This window comes from Terrapene carolina, unplaced genomic scaffold, assembly GCF_002925995.2.
Source record: "Terrapene carolina triunguis isolate 2854851 unplaced genomic scaffold, T_m_triunguis-2.0 Scaffold33356, whole genome shotgun sequence".
Classification (NCBI taxonomy): Eukaryota; Metazoa; Chordata; order Testudines; family Emydidae; genus Terrapene; species Terrapene triunguis.
The window spans coordinates 1,464,913-1,479,480 of NW_020697707.1; the positions used below are offsets into that span (position 1 = coordinate 1,464,913).

General features: G+C 39.3%; 1 protein-coding gene across 2 annotated transcripts in view; it reads left to right on the forward strand.

Moving 5' to 3' along the window:
• The first annotated feature begins 309 nt into the window (after positions 1-309).
• LOC112114281 (E3 ubiquitin-protein ligase RNF170) overlaps positions 310-14,568 on the forward strand; it is a 39,033-nt gene continuing 24,774 nt past the window's right edge. The window contains exon 1 of one of the 2 annotated variants that reach the window (XM_024210926.2): positions 310-363. Coding sequence is in view for 1 of the 2 variants with exons in the window: in XM_026663325.1 (XP_026519110.1) it covers positions 12,459-12,595 (137 nt within the window). In the remaining variant the exon portion in view is untranslated. Of the gene's footprint in view, positions 364-12,458; positions 12,596-14,568 lie in introns of those variants that run through there. The other variant, XM_026663325.1, reaches the window with a different exon arrangement.

The window sequence follows — 14,568 nt, forward strand, 5'->3', positions numbered from 1 at the left end:
CGATGGCTTATGCGATGTGGATGCCCTGTTAGCTAGGAATTGGACTGAAACTGGTTTTGTCTGTCTGCTGCAAGCTATCTGCGGAGTTTCACCCATACAATGAGAGAGGTGTCTTTCTGTTCTAACAAAATGTTTTAGTTCTGTAGTATCTTCCCTCAGAGATTCAGTTTGAATCCCTGAGAGGTAAGTGCCTTTGAAACTCTTCTTGGAGAGGAAGGGGTGTTTGTACCCTGCAACATTTTCACCCTCTGAAGTATCTCTCCCCCAGCAGGAGAGTAATACCTACTTTCTTCTTTCTCCTTTAGGAAAAGATGTTTTCCAGAGACTACTGACCTCAGACTTCCCAAAGACCTGCTTCAGCAGGTAAGTATATGGAATTGTCAGTCCTAAGAGTTTTTACATGGAAGCAAAGGACACTTTCCCAGTAAAACTGCTCTTGCAGAGCTGAAGAACCTCAGCTTTTGGGGAAAATTTCCACTTTACTGGAAAAGCTACCAAGACTGTAAAGGTCTCTTTCACAAGTACACTGAGTTCAGGGGTCAGTGGGGATCTGAGACTGGTAGAGGCTCTAAGAACAGTTGCTCATCCCTTGAGTGAGTGTTTCACATGGATCATGGTGACAGCATGGCTGTCAGTGACACCAAAAGTGCTGGGTATAGATTTGATTGCACCAGCTGAGATGACTTATTTAATACTGTAATGTCAGAAGTATTGTAGCTGTACCTCTAAAATAATTACCCAGTAATGTTGAGCCTATTAATACTCACTGCTTGATCACTTAACAACACACCGTCCGAATAAACAGTATTCTTTTGTTTTATTCTTCCCACAGAATTTATCTTGGCAATTAATAAAGTACTTTTATTTTAAAAATTGCTCTCCTTGCTTGTCTGTTTCAGATGTTGTCCTTCCTCCTTTTAGTTTGACTATCTGCAGTTTTTATTAAGTATAATAAAAATTAACAAAATAGTCTTTAATATTTAAGCTTATTTATATTATTTTTACTTAAATATGTAAACACGTGCCTTGTATGCAAACATCTCATCATGTTTACATAATCAAAATCAACAAATCCTACTGCCTATGATATAGACAGCATCGGTTGACAACCCTCCATTCTCTAAAGATGCCATTTGCCAGAATTCTTGCTCGTAGCTTTTAGCTCCTAGACTTGATAGCAGCAGCACTTCCTCAGCTCTTAAAGAATGTTCGCCATGAAGGAAGTGGCAAAGTGTGAGCCAGGGATATTAGGCAGTTTATTGACATATCATGAACTATTGGAAGATAGACCAGTGTCTCTGCAGCCCCTTGGCATCAGATTCATGCAAGGTTTGATACTTTTAAAACTTCCTATTAAAAAGCCCCCTATGTCATGCAGTCTTAATGTAGTTTTGACAAGCTGATGAAAGTTCCTTTTAAATAATTTATTTCTGTAAATTTTAATCTCTAACATGGAAATTCCTTTGGTAGTAGTGATACCAGCTTGTCAAGTAAGTTTCAGGTCCTAATGATTGATCTGTCTGACACCAGATTATACAAGCAATAGGTATGCTAGAGTCTCCTCTGAGATTCCTCTGCAAGGTAGTGCTGGAGTTCTGTCCTGCTAGTGTTTCTCCTATGCCCACGTGCTCATCTATGCATTAATTGTTGAAAGGTCCCTGGAATTCTGCATGAAGCGGACAAAGGGAGCATAGAAATTGTCTGACTGGATCAGACCAATGGTCTGTCTAGTATCCTACTTTTGACAGTGACCAGTGCTTCACAGGAAGAAACCTTGCAGTAGGAAGATGTGGGATAATCTGGCACCAAGTAAAGTTTCCACCTGTCCCCCAATATTTAAAGGGTAGTTTATACCCCCAAAGTTTGAGGGCTTGTCTACATAGTAAAAGGAACCAAAATAACTACATCAGTTGTAGGTCACATCTTTAATTATATCAGTGCAAGTCCATATGTGCATATTCTTATTTTGGAAAAAGTGCCCTACTGTCCATAAAAAATGACTTAAATTATGTATAAATAGAAAATAAAAGTGCACACACTTGCACTGATAAGTAATTATAGTTGTGACTTGAACCTTATTTTCGTTCCATTTACCGTTTAGATAAACCCTGTAGGATTATATTCCTTCCAAAACTCTTGTTTATTTTTTAATCCTATTATGAGGACAACAAGAGTTAATGTCCAGTTCTTTTTTGGATTAGTCAATCTTTCCATTATCCTGGTACATTTTTCTTTGGGATGTATTTTTTAGTCATGATAAATCATTTTGCTTTGGCTTATCCTGGGAGCTTCATCTCCTTTGAAACCAAAGACACTGACTGCACTTTTAGAGGACAGCATTTATACCAGCAGGAGTTGGCATGCAACAGCCAGTAGGGGCCTGGGCTTGTGCTATGCCCTGCTACTGCTGCCCTCACTTACGTAAATTGTTTAAGAGCCAAGGGTATTCCACCAGTCTCACACTAAGAAGCAAAAGCCAAGGAGCAAGAATCCTGTCAGAATATTGTCTTCTGAGAAACAGAATTTCAGGTGAATAATTTCCCCTTATTCACCCTCAACAAATCCTTAAAAGGACACTCTCAATTCAAATCCATCTTTAAGTAAGGGATTTGAGCAAACCGATGAGCCTTGTACTGTGCCCTGAAAGTCCACAGATGTATGTGACCTCCTAATTTCTTGGTTACTCGTTTTTCATGCCATCTCAATTTGTCATTTCTAGACCACCTAGAGCCATAATAAGGTCCTTCATTTTTCCTATACCTATGTGACCCTTGTGTCTAAGATCTTTGTAATCTCTCTTGTGAGTATAATAGCAGATAAGACATCCCCAGCAGATAAGTAAGAGGCATTCAAATATATGGAAAATGTAGAAAATCATGAATATTCTGGTCTGGCTAGCCAGCAAGAATTATTTCATATACTATGGCAAGCACTGGTTCATTTTTAGTGTCCTTCTAAATGATGATATGTGGGATTGTTCTAACTGTGCCACATGAAACAGAATCTTGATAGTATTTGTGTTGTTAGCTGGCAGTTCAGAAGCATGATGAGGTAATACATCTGCATTAACATGCCCCTTTGTGCCCTTAAATTTCAATGTCCTCTGTGTGTGCGCTTCCAAGAATAAAAGCCACTGTTGTAATTTAAGATGCTGTTATTTGTGATATTCCTTTATTGGGAAAGAAGCAATAGAGATTAAGTAGATAACTTGTGACCAATGTGAATTTTTAGCCTGACAGTAATTAAATCAGCCTTGAAAAATTCTACTTGCCTACGGCAAATAATTCTTTGTTGACAAGAGAGTAAATTATCATTAGTTTTACTATCATCAATCTGAGTCACCATGATAAAGAGCAGGCAAGAATTTGTGCCTGAGATGGTAACTTGAAATGACAATTTTGCCCAGGTAAATTACATTTCTTTATACCTTCTACCACCCCCAGTCCCTACCAATCTGTCTGTGTATAGTTCCATTCCATAGTCTTTGAGACTCCAGATGCAAATGCATCTGGTATCTGCTTCTCTGCTATTTAACCAAGTCCTGATAAAACCAGTTGTGACATAGTTGGGTCACAGTGCAAAAGATAAGGTAATTCTTTCTTTTTTTCACACTGAAGAGCCCTGATATTTTGTATTAGAAACACCAGGAGATTAAAGAGGACTGGCAATTAAAAATCTGATTAGTGTCCTTTTTGCTTCTTTTTTGATGTTTAAAGAGGGACTGACATTTTTTGCTATTTTAAAAAAACAATTGCTCGTTTTTGTTTTCTTTTTTTTTTTTTGTCTTTTGTAAGTTGATTTTGCTGGAGGATTGTGAGCTTTCTCATTTCTTAACTGAAAGGCAGTGTGGGAATGAATCTTTGTTAAAGAGAGAGTTTCCCAACTGATTATTCAGTTGGATGGATGTCAAGAAAAAACAAGTTCTTAAAAGTCTGAGTAAAAGTTACCTCTCCTCTGAATTAATATTTCACTTTCTTATAAATATATTTTACCAGTCATCCATAGTCTTCCATGAAAACTAGCATAAAGAAGAACTGAATTTGCGGTATAAAAGAGAAGGAACAAATTAAAAAACTCTTTCTATCCTCCTTTATACATCATAAAGAAACAATGAGCTCAAATTTTTAACACAGAGAAGAAAGAATGTCTTTTAAATGGATTATTTGGCATCTGAAAAACACATGATCTTGCAGTTAGGTTGATTCAACTAAAAATGTTAAGCTGAAAAGGTTAGGTAAATATAATTAAAAAAAAATAATAATTTGCATAAATAATGGAGCACGGCAAGAATTTCATAAAGTAGTTGAATACAAACCTTATTTACTTATGTCAACTCATTGCTGATTCTCTAGGAGAGTCCTGAGACACTTCAGTAAAAATAAATAAGTAGGGAGACAGAAATCCAAATTTAATTCAGTCTCCTACATACCCCTAATCCTTACCCACATCTATCTCCCATAAGATACATACCTCACCTCCAAACAACATGTCAGTTTTAACTTGGACCATGTGGAGTTTAGGAATGGATGTTTCTCGGTTCCCTTTGTGTCAGCAAGTCTTCACAATGGGCAAACCCCTTCTGTATGGCAACTGGAGGCAACCAAGATCTTTGCTCTGAGCTTGGCTTTAGGGATGCCCCTCCGGAAGATCTCCCCAGTATTTTTTGCCCTCCAAGCAGTACATACAGCAGAATTCAAGTCTCCCTTTGCAGCAGAGCTTTCACAAGATTGTTGAAGTGTTCTTAACTAAACATCACTGTTTCTTCAGTGGCTTCAAGACTTTGAGGCTCAAAACTGCTGAACTTAGAAAACCTTTTGGCTTTCAGAAGAGGGTCTGAAGGACGTAATCTCTCCTCCCCTCTGAGAAATGGCAGATGGACAGCAGGCCACAGAAACCAAGCTCCACAGCAAGACAGTTGAGCATGCCTCAGTGAAGCTTCCTTCCCTGACACCTGCCAGAATCAGTGGCATGGAACTAGGGGTTAAGATTTTCAAAGCCTCCCTGCTGCTTCCCCTGAATCCCACAGCTTGTAGAGCAAGCCGGAAAGTTTCACTGGAGTCTCCTGAATCTTGGGAGAAGGAATGATTTCCCCTGTAGCAACCAGGATGAAGAAAAGCCTGCCTCCCGGCCAACATGTAGGCAAGGTCCATGCTGAAGTTGTTGAGAAGGCTGTAAAACAAGCCCATCCCACAAGCTGTTTTACCTGCAAGGCCACAGCTACCGTGAAAGATGCCACCTTTTTGATGCCATGTAGCTACTAGTGGCTGCAGCTAAACCCTCATTCTGTGCAATTGGTCCCTGCTCAGCCCAGACACAGCAGCAGGGAGCATGGAGTGAAATAATTCAGATCCTTTTCCTTGTGAGATGGACTTACCTCCTCTCTTCTTCCAGCTTCTCGGGGTCCCACAGCAGGTCACAGAATGGCTACTGTTTTCTTAAGGACATATGCAGGATACAAGGATACATGTCTGCAGACTGTCCTTTTCGCTTGGGTCCTTTCACACACACCCTAATTTTTCTCTCTGGGTTTTCGCCCAGGGACTGGTGTTAGAGATAGCAGAAAGTTTTAAAGCTTCTCATGAGTGACTCTCCTCTCTAGATTCTTAAAAGAGAAGGAGAAATATCTAAAGCTGGGCCTTTGAGCCAGATACCTCATGTTCTCAACTAAGGTTCCAAGAATTATGCACAAATAGGGGCTCTAATTTCTCAGGTGCTTATGTTTCCAGAAAATTAACAACCAAAACCTTGCAAAATTGAACAGCTGTGTAATTCTTCTCACCTGGTTTATGAAGGTGTGATTAAGATAGAGTGGGGATTCCCCATTAAGAGTCACTTGTATATAAAGACTAAAAGATCTTCATTACTCTGCCTAAGGTTAAGCTTGCTGTAGCCTCCTTAGTAAAGGGCATAGTCATACCATCTGAGAGAGTGTTCCTGACAAACCCATAGACAAAAGAATAAGTTAATTGCTCAGACTAAACTTGGATACAGCCACCTTAGCCCTGTGAGTACTGGCTGCAGTCTTATTGGGAGCAGATCTGTGCTCGACTGAAAGGCCATTGCGAGCATACAGACATACACAAAAAAGGCAAAGTAAATCCTACATAAAACTACTTTAAACTTGATTTCCTTAGCAACGTTTTCAGGGCTGCTGTTCCACCTGACTCTGATTTCCTGTATGTTCAAAACTTCCAAAGACATGGCCCAAAGCACCTATGACACCACTTGAAGAAATTGGAATGGCAGGTTAACATCTGATATCCTTCCAAATATCTTGCTGATAAGCTCTTTGGGAAGCATAGAGACAAAGCAGTCATTGAGGCTTTACACAAGGGGAATAAGTTTCTCCCTTCTTCCAATGAAGTGTCTCTATTCAAACCATCTTATTTTAGCAGGTGTTCCCTTTGTAGTCACTGCTCTTCCAGCTTCCAGCATAGATATTACACATTAGGCAGAGGCCGTTGCTGCCTTTCCTCAGAGTTGGAAGATCAAGGCTGGGATTCTCTGGGAAATCATCCAACCCACAAAATTTCCCTTGATTTTTGGTTTCCCAAGTCTGGACATATCCCAGCCCTTCTACTGGAGTAGAGGGGGCCTCATCCAGGAGTGAGTCATCTCAAAAAATGGGTGCTTGAGAAAATCAGGGGTGGACATATAATAGAACTCACTCATTATCACAGGGATAAGTTTATCCTTTCCCCAAAGTAAATTAAAATAAACCAGTGCTATCCACAAGACCCTCCGTCACATCAGAAGATGAAATATGAATTAGCCCATCTCTTACGTATTAGAACAATAGAACCAGTTCCATGGAGGGGAAGAGAGAGAGATTTGAAAAGGTCACAAGAATCTTTGTGGTACAAAGAAACAATAGCATACACCCTATTTCAGATCTTGTGTCTCTTATTAACTCCATAAGGAAATCAATATTACAGGGAGAAATACTGAAATCCTTCATTACAGAGTTATCTTCCCAAAGCTTAGAATATGAAAATAAAATTCCTGAAGGTCTACTGAAGATGTGTTTGGGGAGAATTATCCAGATATACTTCAGCTTCTGCTCTAAGAAGCAGCATTTTATATAGAGTACTCCCTTTTGGACTCATAACTTGTTCATGAGTGTTCACAACTGACTCCTTTCAAGTATCATCCCTTCTTTCAAGTGAAAGGGATACATGTCTGCCCTGTCAGGTTTACTTCATCATGTTACACTGGGCCCACAAGCCATTTCTAAAAGCCTTCAGAAACATGGCTTGAGCAAACAAGTGAACAGACCAATTACAACCGACACAAAACTTCAGCATCTTAAGTTATCATCAAAGAGAATCTTTATTTCAGAAGAGAGATGGAAAAAGGTAGTGTCAGACATTCCAAACATTAGCACACCCCGTCCAAAGATAAAATCTCTGACTTGGCTTCTTGGGTAGTTGGTCTCATTTGAGGAATTTAAGGAGCGTCTAGCAAAAGACTCAAAAACTAACAGCAACAAATTTAAGTACATCAGAAGCAGGAAGCCTGCCAAACAACTAGTGGAGCCACTGGACTAAAGGAGCACTCAAGGAAGACAAGGGCATTGTGGAGAATCTAAATTCGTTCTTTGCATTGGTCTTCATTGCAGAGGATGTGAGGGACATTCCCACACTTGAACCATTTTTAGGTGACAAATCTGAGGATCTGTCCCAGCCTAGAATGTCAGTAGAGAAGGTTCTGGAACAAACTGATAAACTAAACAGTAGTAAGTCAGCAGGACCAGATGGTATTCCCCCAAGAGTTCTCAAGAAACTTAAACATGAAGTTGCAGAACTACTAAGTGTGGTGTGTAACCTATCACTTAAATCAACATCTGTACCAGATGACTGGAGGATGGCTAATGTGACACCAGTTTTTAAGAGGCTCCAGAGGTGATTCTGGTAGTTACAGTCTGGTAAGACTAACTTATAGTAAAGAACAGAATTATCAGACACATAGATTATCATGATTTGTTGGGAAAGAGTCAACACAGCTTTTATAAAGGGAAATTATGCCTCCCTAATCTATTAGAATTCTTTGAGGGGGTCAACAAACATGTGGACAAGGGTGATCTGATAAAAAGACAGGAAACAAAGGGTAGGAATAAATAGTTAATTTTCAGAAGGGAGAGGTAAATAGCAGGGTCCCCCAGAGATCTATACTGGGACCAGTGCTGTTCAACATATTCATAAATGATCTGGAAAAGGGGGTAAACAGTGAGGTCGAAAAGTTTGCAGAGGATACAAAATTATTCAAGATAGTTAAGTCCAAAGCAGATTGCCAAGAGTTACAAAGGGATCTCACAAAACTGGGTGACTGGGCAGCAAAATGGCAGATGAAATTCAAAGTTGATAAATGCAAAGTAATGCACATTGGAAAACATAATTCCAACTATACTATGCTTCAAATGATTCATTCCCTTTGAAGCATCTAGCATTGACCAGTGTAGGAAGACAGGATATTGGGCTAAATGGATCATTGGTCTGGCCCATTATGGCAATTTTTATGATACCAAGTATAATTCTTGCTTCACTTCCAGTCAGCAATTGCAACAAATCAGTATAGAAAGATCTTGGTCCAGATCCAGTACTAGAATCTCCTGGTGAATTTGTTCTTAATATTATTTAACAGCTACATGGTATCCCATCCAGAGAAGCTGATCATCAGTACAAGTACCATATTCTGTGTAGGGGGAACACATCTGAACTCCTTTATGATTTGTGGAGAGGAAGGGAAATGTGACCCAAGGAGGAGACATTGAGTATAACCTGTCCCATGCTATGGACCATCAAGTTCACCCCTCCATTTCCAGCAGATGATTTTTCAGAAACACAGTGTGTGTATAACTGCTAAGAAGACAGACAGCAGAGAGGGGAGCCCAGTCCCTCAGCCCCAAGGCATTGGTGCTTGAAAGACTTTCTTAGCACTGCAGCCTCAGGGTTTGTCTACACAGGAAGTTATACAGATAAAATTACACCAGTATTGTTATATCACTGTACTTTATTCTGGTATAACTCCCCATGTGGACATTCTTATTTTGGTGTAAGAGTGCCTTTTTCTGATTTAGCTTATGTTGCTTTGAAAGAGTTAAGTTAAACTGAAAAAAGGCACTCATACTGGAATAAGAGTGTCCACACAGGGCATTATACTGCTATAACTATAGAGTTTTAAATTCACACCCTACCTTATACTAGTATAACTTCCCACATATTCCCTTGACCAGTACTGTCCCTCTTTATCATTCCTGTCCTAAAATCATTATCAAATGGTGGTTGGGGCTGCAAGAGAATTAAGCCTAAGGCACCATAGTCTGCTGAAAGTATTAAAGTGGGGTAGGACACAGGACCTGGACCTGTCCATAAAGAAAGACCTGAGGTTTTTTTATATATTAATATATGTGAAGTCTATTGTGTGAATTCTAACTTTACTTTAGTTGTGATTCTCAGGAGTCCTGGTTTGGTACCATTGGAAAAGATGTTCTGTAAAAATTTAAACAGACTGTGGCACAGTTGTTTGGGAAAAACTATGATGAGTGCAAATTATAGAATCATAGAAATATAGGGGTAGAAGGACTTCAAAGGGTCATCTTATCCATTCCCCCTGCACTGAGGCAGGATCAAGTATATTTAGACCATCCCTGACAGGTGTTTGTCTAACCTGTTCTTAAAAACCTCCAATGATAGCGATTCCACAACCTGCTTTGGAAGCCTAGTCCAGTGCTTACCTGTACTACTTATTAGAAAGTTTTTCCTAATATTTCACCTAAATTTCTGTCAGTGCAGAGACTGCAACTCTTGTCCTATCTTCTTGCAACTTCTTGTCCGATCTTCAGTGAACATGGAGAACAATTGATCACCATTCTCTTTACAGCAGCCCATAACATATTTGAAGACTCTTATCAGGTCCCCTTAGTCTTCTTTTCTCAAGACTAAGCATACCCAGTTTTTTTAACCTTTCCTCATAGGTCTGATTTTCTAAATCTTTTATCATGTTTGTTGCTCTCCTCTGGAGTCTTTCCAGTTTGTCCACAACTTTCTTGAAGTGTGCTGTTCAGAACTGGTTACGCTCCTCCAGCTGAGGCCTCACCAGTGCCAAGCAGAGCTGGGGGACTGTTACAACCATAGTTACAGAAGTAATGGTCTCTGTTCAGGTTGAGGCATATTTTAGGACTACTGAGAGCTTGTTTTCACTAAGGGGAGATCGGCATTGCTGAAGACCCACTAAATCAATGGCAGAGCGCTCTCCAGTTGACTCTGGTACTCCAGCTCTCCGAGAAGAGTAAGGGAAGTCGACTGGAGAGTGTCTTCCATCGACGCAGCACGGTGAAGACACTGTAGTAAGTTGACCTAAGCTACGTTGACTCCAGCTACGTTATTCACGTAGCTGGAGTAGCATAACTTAGGTCGACTTACCCCGGTCATTTCACTTACTTCATGTATGCTTTGTTCCATTTGGTTTTTCACTGTGGAAGGCCAGTATATAGGAACATTGAAAGGAATCGACCCTTTGTTCTGGGTAAGTTTTTCCCCATTCTTACAGTCCTTAAAAATATCATCACTCATCCACTTACTGGGATGGCAGAATGCATTGGCTTCTCTTTCTTCACTGCTGCGCAGAAACTGAAGTAGGTAGCTCCCACAAATATAATGGAGACTAGCGTGTAAATTCCCCACACTGATGGAAGACCCAGACCTTCATGGTCCACGTTGAGTTTTGGTGAAAAGATGTTTTTTGAGACTATCAATAGTAGACTGGTGGAAATTTTGCCAGAATAATGGGTATGCTTTCCTCTAAGTGAAATCATATCATTACTGGTGTACGCTAATCTCCATGACTTTGGTGTTCTTTCTTTCCATTTAATGTGTAGTTAGGGCTAATTAATAACTTCCTCGCTGGCATTTTTCAAACATTAAGGGCCAAATTCTGAAATGATTTATTGTATAAGAAGATATCAGGGAGTCCTAAAATGGTGGTGTGTGTACTGAGAGGGGGTGGAGAGAGAGGTAGAAGATTATATAAATTATACAAATTTAGATTAGTCTCAGATTTTGTCTCCAAGAGTCCATATTTATCATTAAGGAAAAAATATTTTTAAAACTTTAATTGTGATGGAACACAGCTCCAGCATGATATTTTGAAAACATGTCACTCCTTTCCCAAAGCCAGCTTCATTTTCTCTGGTTGGTTTCATAATGTTCACAGCTGTGGTTCAGAGCCCTTCTTGATTGCCACAGGAGCGGTTTAACAGCTGGTTGCAGCCAATTTTATTTCGTTTACCTCTCCTGCTGTAGTTTAGCCAACATTATCTCTAGAAGACAAGTCACTCTGATCTTTGCCAATATGAAGTTAACAAAAAAACAAATGTTAAGGGTTAGAACAGGGGTAGGCAGCCTATGGCATGCGTGCTGATTTTCAGTGGCACTCATACTGCCCGGGGCCTGGCCATTGGTCCGGGGGGCTCTGCATTTTAATTTAATTTTAAATGAAGCTTCTTAAACATTTTAAAAACCTTATTTACTTTACATACAACAATAGTTTAGTTGTTAGAAAGAGACCTTCTAAAAACATTTAAATGTATGACTGGCACGCAAAACCTTAAATCAGAGTGAATAAATGAGGACTCCGCACAGCACTTCTGAAAAGTTGCCGACCCCTGGGTTAGAACAAGAAGTAATCTGAAAATGACCTCTTCCTTCAAGGCTTAGCCCAGAGACTTCCAAACTGCTCTGAGGAGCACTTGCTGTTTGTCTGAGGAAAGGGGCTGGGTGTGCTATGCTAAATCTCCACGTTTCTAGCAGATGGAAATAGAACATGTAGGAAGGGCAGATACAGTGAAGAGCAAGAGTAGGAGGCATGATTATCTCCTCCCCCATCCCCCGTTAATACTTCTTAAATATTCTTTTGTGTAAGGAAATGCTATAGGGTGGCTTTCTCCAAAACTCCCATTGACTTCAATAGTAGCAACATTAGGCTAACATTTATCGCTTAGGAAAATCCCACCTGTAGTTGCCATAGATAGGGGATGGTCCAAAAGACTGTTACAATGTGGTCTACACTATGAAAAAGTTTGAGAACCCCTGGCACTCCAGACCGTGGATGCATACTCGATGTAGATAGGCTGTATTTGGAACGTGTGTCAAATCAAGCAGTCTTTCCTATCGAGGATCCCCAGGTAGTATATCTGGCAGATTCAAAAAAAATCTTGTTTCATTTTAACACTTCAGGCAGCAGCCAATCATTTAAAACTTTTGCTGGTATTATAATGGTATTAGTTCAAACCCCTACAACAAGCTGTGTATATATGGTCAAATTCAACTTCTTTTTCCCACTTCGCTTTTTTTGGTATATATTCCAAGCAATAAATTATATATAGCTTCAAGAATTGTGTGTGTGTATATATGTGCATACATATATTTATATATATGTTCTTTTTACCTTTTAGACCTGAAATGGCCAGTCAACAAGCAGAAGTTCAGAGTTTGAAACTAGATAATGATTCGGTTATAGAAGGAATAAGTGACCAGGTATTGGTGGCTGTTGTGCTCAGTTTCACTTTCATTGCTGCTCTGGTGTATATGCTTTTAAGGTGAGACAATGTTGATAGGAATTGATCAATACATGCATTCCAACATTACTGTGAAGTTTTAACTTTTTCTATTAAATTGAGTAGTTGCATTAAGGTGCAAAGTAATTATGGTTCCATGCTGTTGAAATAAATTGTTGACATCCCAGTCTAGATATCTTGTTGTTTAATTGAAGATTGCTTGACACACTTTGATGTTTAGTCCATAACCATAATGAAATGACAAGTTTTCCAGGGATGATGCCAAACTCTTTTCCGGATCTTCAGCTGGTCAAACTGAATATGGTCCAACATTTCCTGAGAATAGAAATTACTAAATTCATGGCCTGCATAGCTAATATCACAATCACTTGCTATTATGGAGATGTTAATAGTGACTCTGTAGTTAAGGTTGCAGTTACACTTCTGTTATAAATCCTAGTTTTAATTCCCTTAAACTTTTGAATGGATTGACTGATTTGTTTGTAAGTAGTTGGTTTATAAATATGTTTCAAATACTATAGGATAGGAGGAGATTTTTTTGAAAAAAAGTATCTATAGGTTTAGGATTAAAGAATTTTATGTGCCGGGTAATCAAAATGTATCTGGATTTTCAAAATTGCTCTATTCAAAGTAATGAAGTTGTTATTGATTCTTCAGCAAATTAATTGTCTACGCTTCAGATTGCATGCCATTATGCAGGTTTGTAGACATTTGAACATAGCAGATATTTCACAGCCAGGGAAATGTAGGAGAAGAATTTTAAATAAACTTCATCGTGCACTGGATTTCCATCATTGAATTCTGCATGAAAATATGTGCATGCTGGCAAGGGAAGCTGTCCGAGGGGCCGAGCTAGAGGTAGGGACACCTATGGAGCATGCCTTAGAGGAACCTGGAAGAACTAAGGGAGTAGACTAGATGGTGGGGCTTAGAAGCAGTTCTGCAGTTCAGAAGTAGCACATGGGGCAGAACAGGCACTCTACAGTCTCCTGTATCAAAGGAATTCTAGAAGATGGGTGCATTTTAGCTCTGTGTCCCTCCTGCAAAGATTAGCTCTTGCTCCTCAGACCCCTGAAAGACACTCTCTTGTCTTCATCCTATGTCTCCTCAGTTTCCTTTTTCCCAGTCCCTCTGGCCTCTTCTGTGACTTGCCCTATTTAAGTTTTTAGTTTTATAAATTAAATGTATAAACCTATAAATACGGCTTCTGTTTGGGGAATTTTTTTAATTTCATTTTTCAGGGTTTATTTTTAGCAATTTTTGAGTTTTATGTAGATGTCCCAAATTGGGGGGGAGGCGGGTTTTCTGGGATTTGTCTTTATGTATACTGTAATGAGTAATGTATATTGCAGTATATACATTACTCATTGCAGTAGTATATACTGTAATTAGTATTATTTTTGTAATATTCCTTAGTGCGCTTTCACATAGTACTGTTTCAAACAGCACTACATTAAAGCGCACTAGGGAATATTTAGTGTGCACCAGCAGGGTCTACGTGGACCAATTCATGTGCGGCTCATTAGTGTGATTTAAAAGTCTCACCCCCGTGGTCCTCATTACTGCTTCATTGGGGATAAGCCCTTAGAGACAAGTATCTATTTCCTGTATTTACTGGATAAACACCATTTTTATTTATTTTTTGTGTGCTTACTGGGTGTTTTTTCAGTGTTTATTGGTTAAAACCTAAAATCAGAAGTCCTACATATAAACAAATATTTAAATGTTTAACACCTAAAAGGTTTATATTTAATAAATTAAACATTTTGATAAGTTTAATTTGGAAATGTTTTTAACTTTAAAAAGGAAGGTAATAGAAGTATGGAGGAGGAAAGAAGAACGAAAGCATAAGGAGGCATGCATAGAATAAGGGGTTTTGATGAGCAATATTGGAGCAGGCAGAGTTTGCTTGGAGTTGGAGCTTCAGGGATACATGGCTACGATGAGGGTTGCTGATGGCCTGGGTAAGGGAGCTAGTCAGCTTGATACCTTGT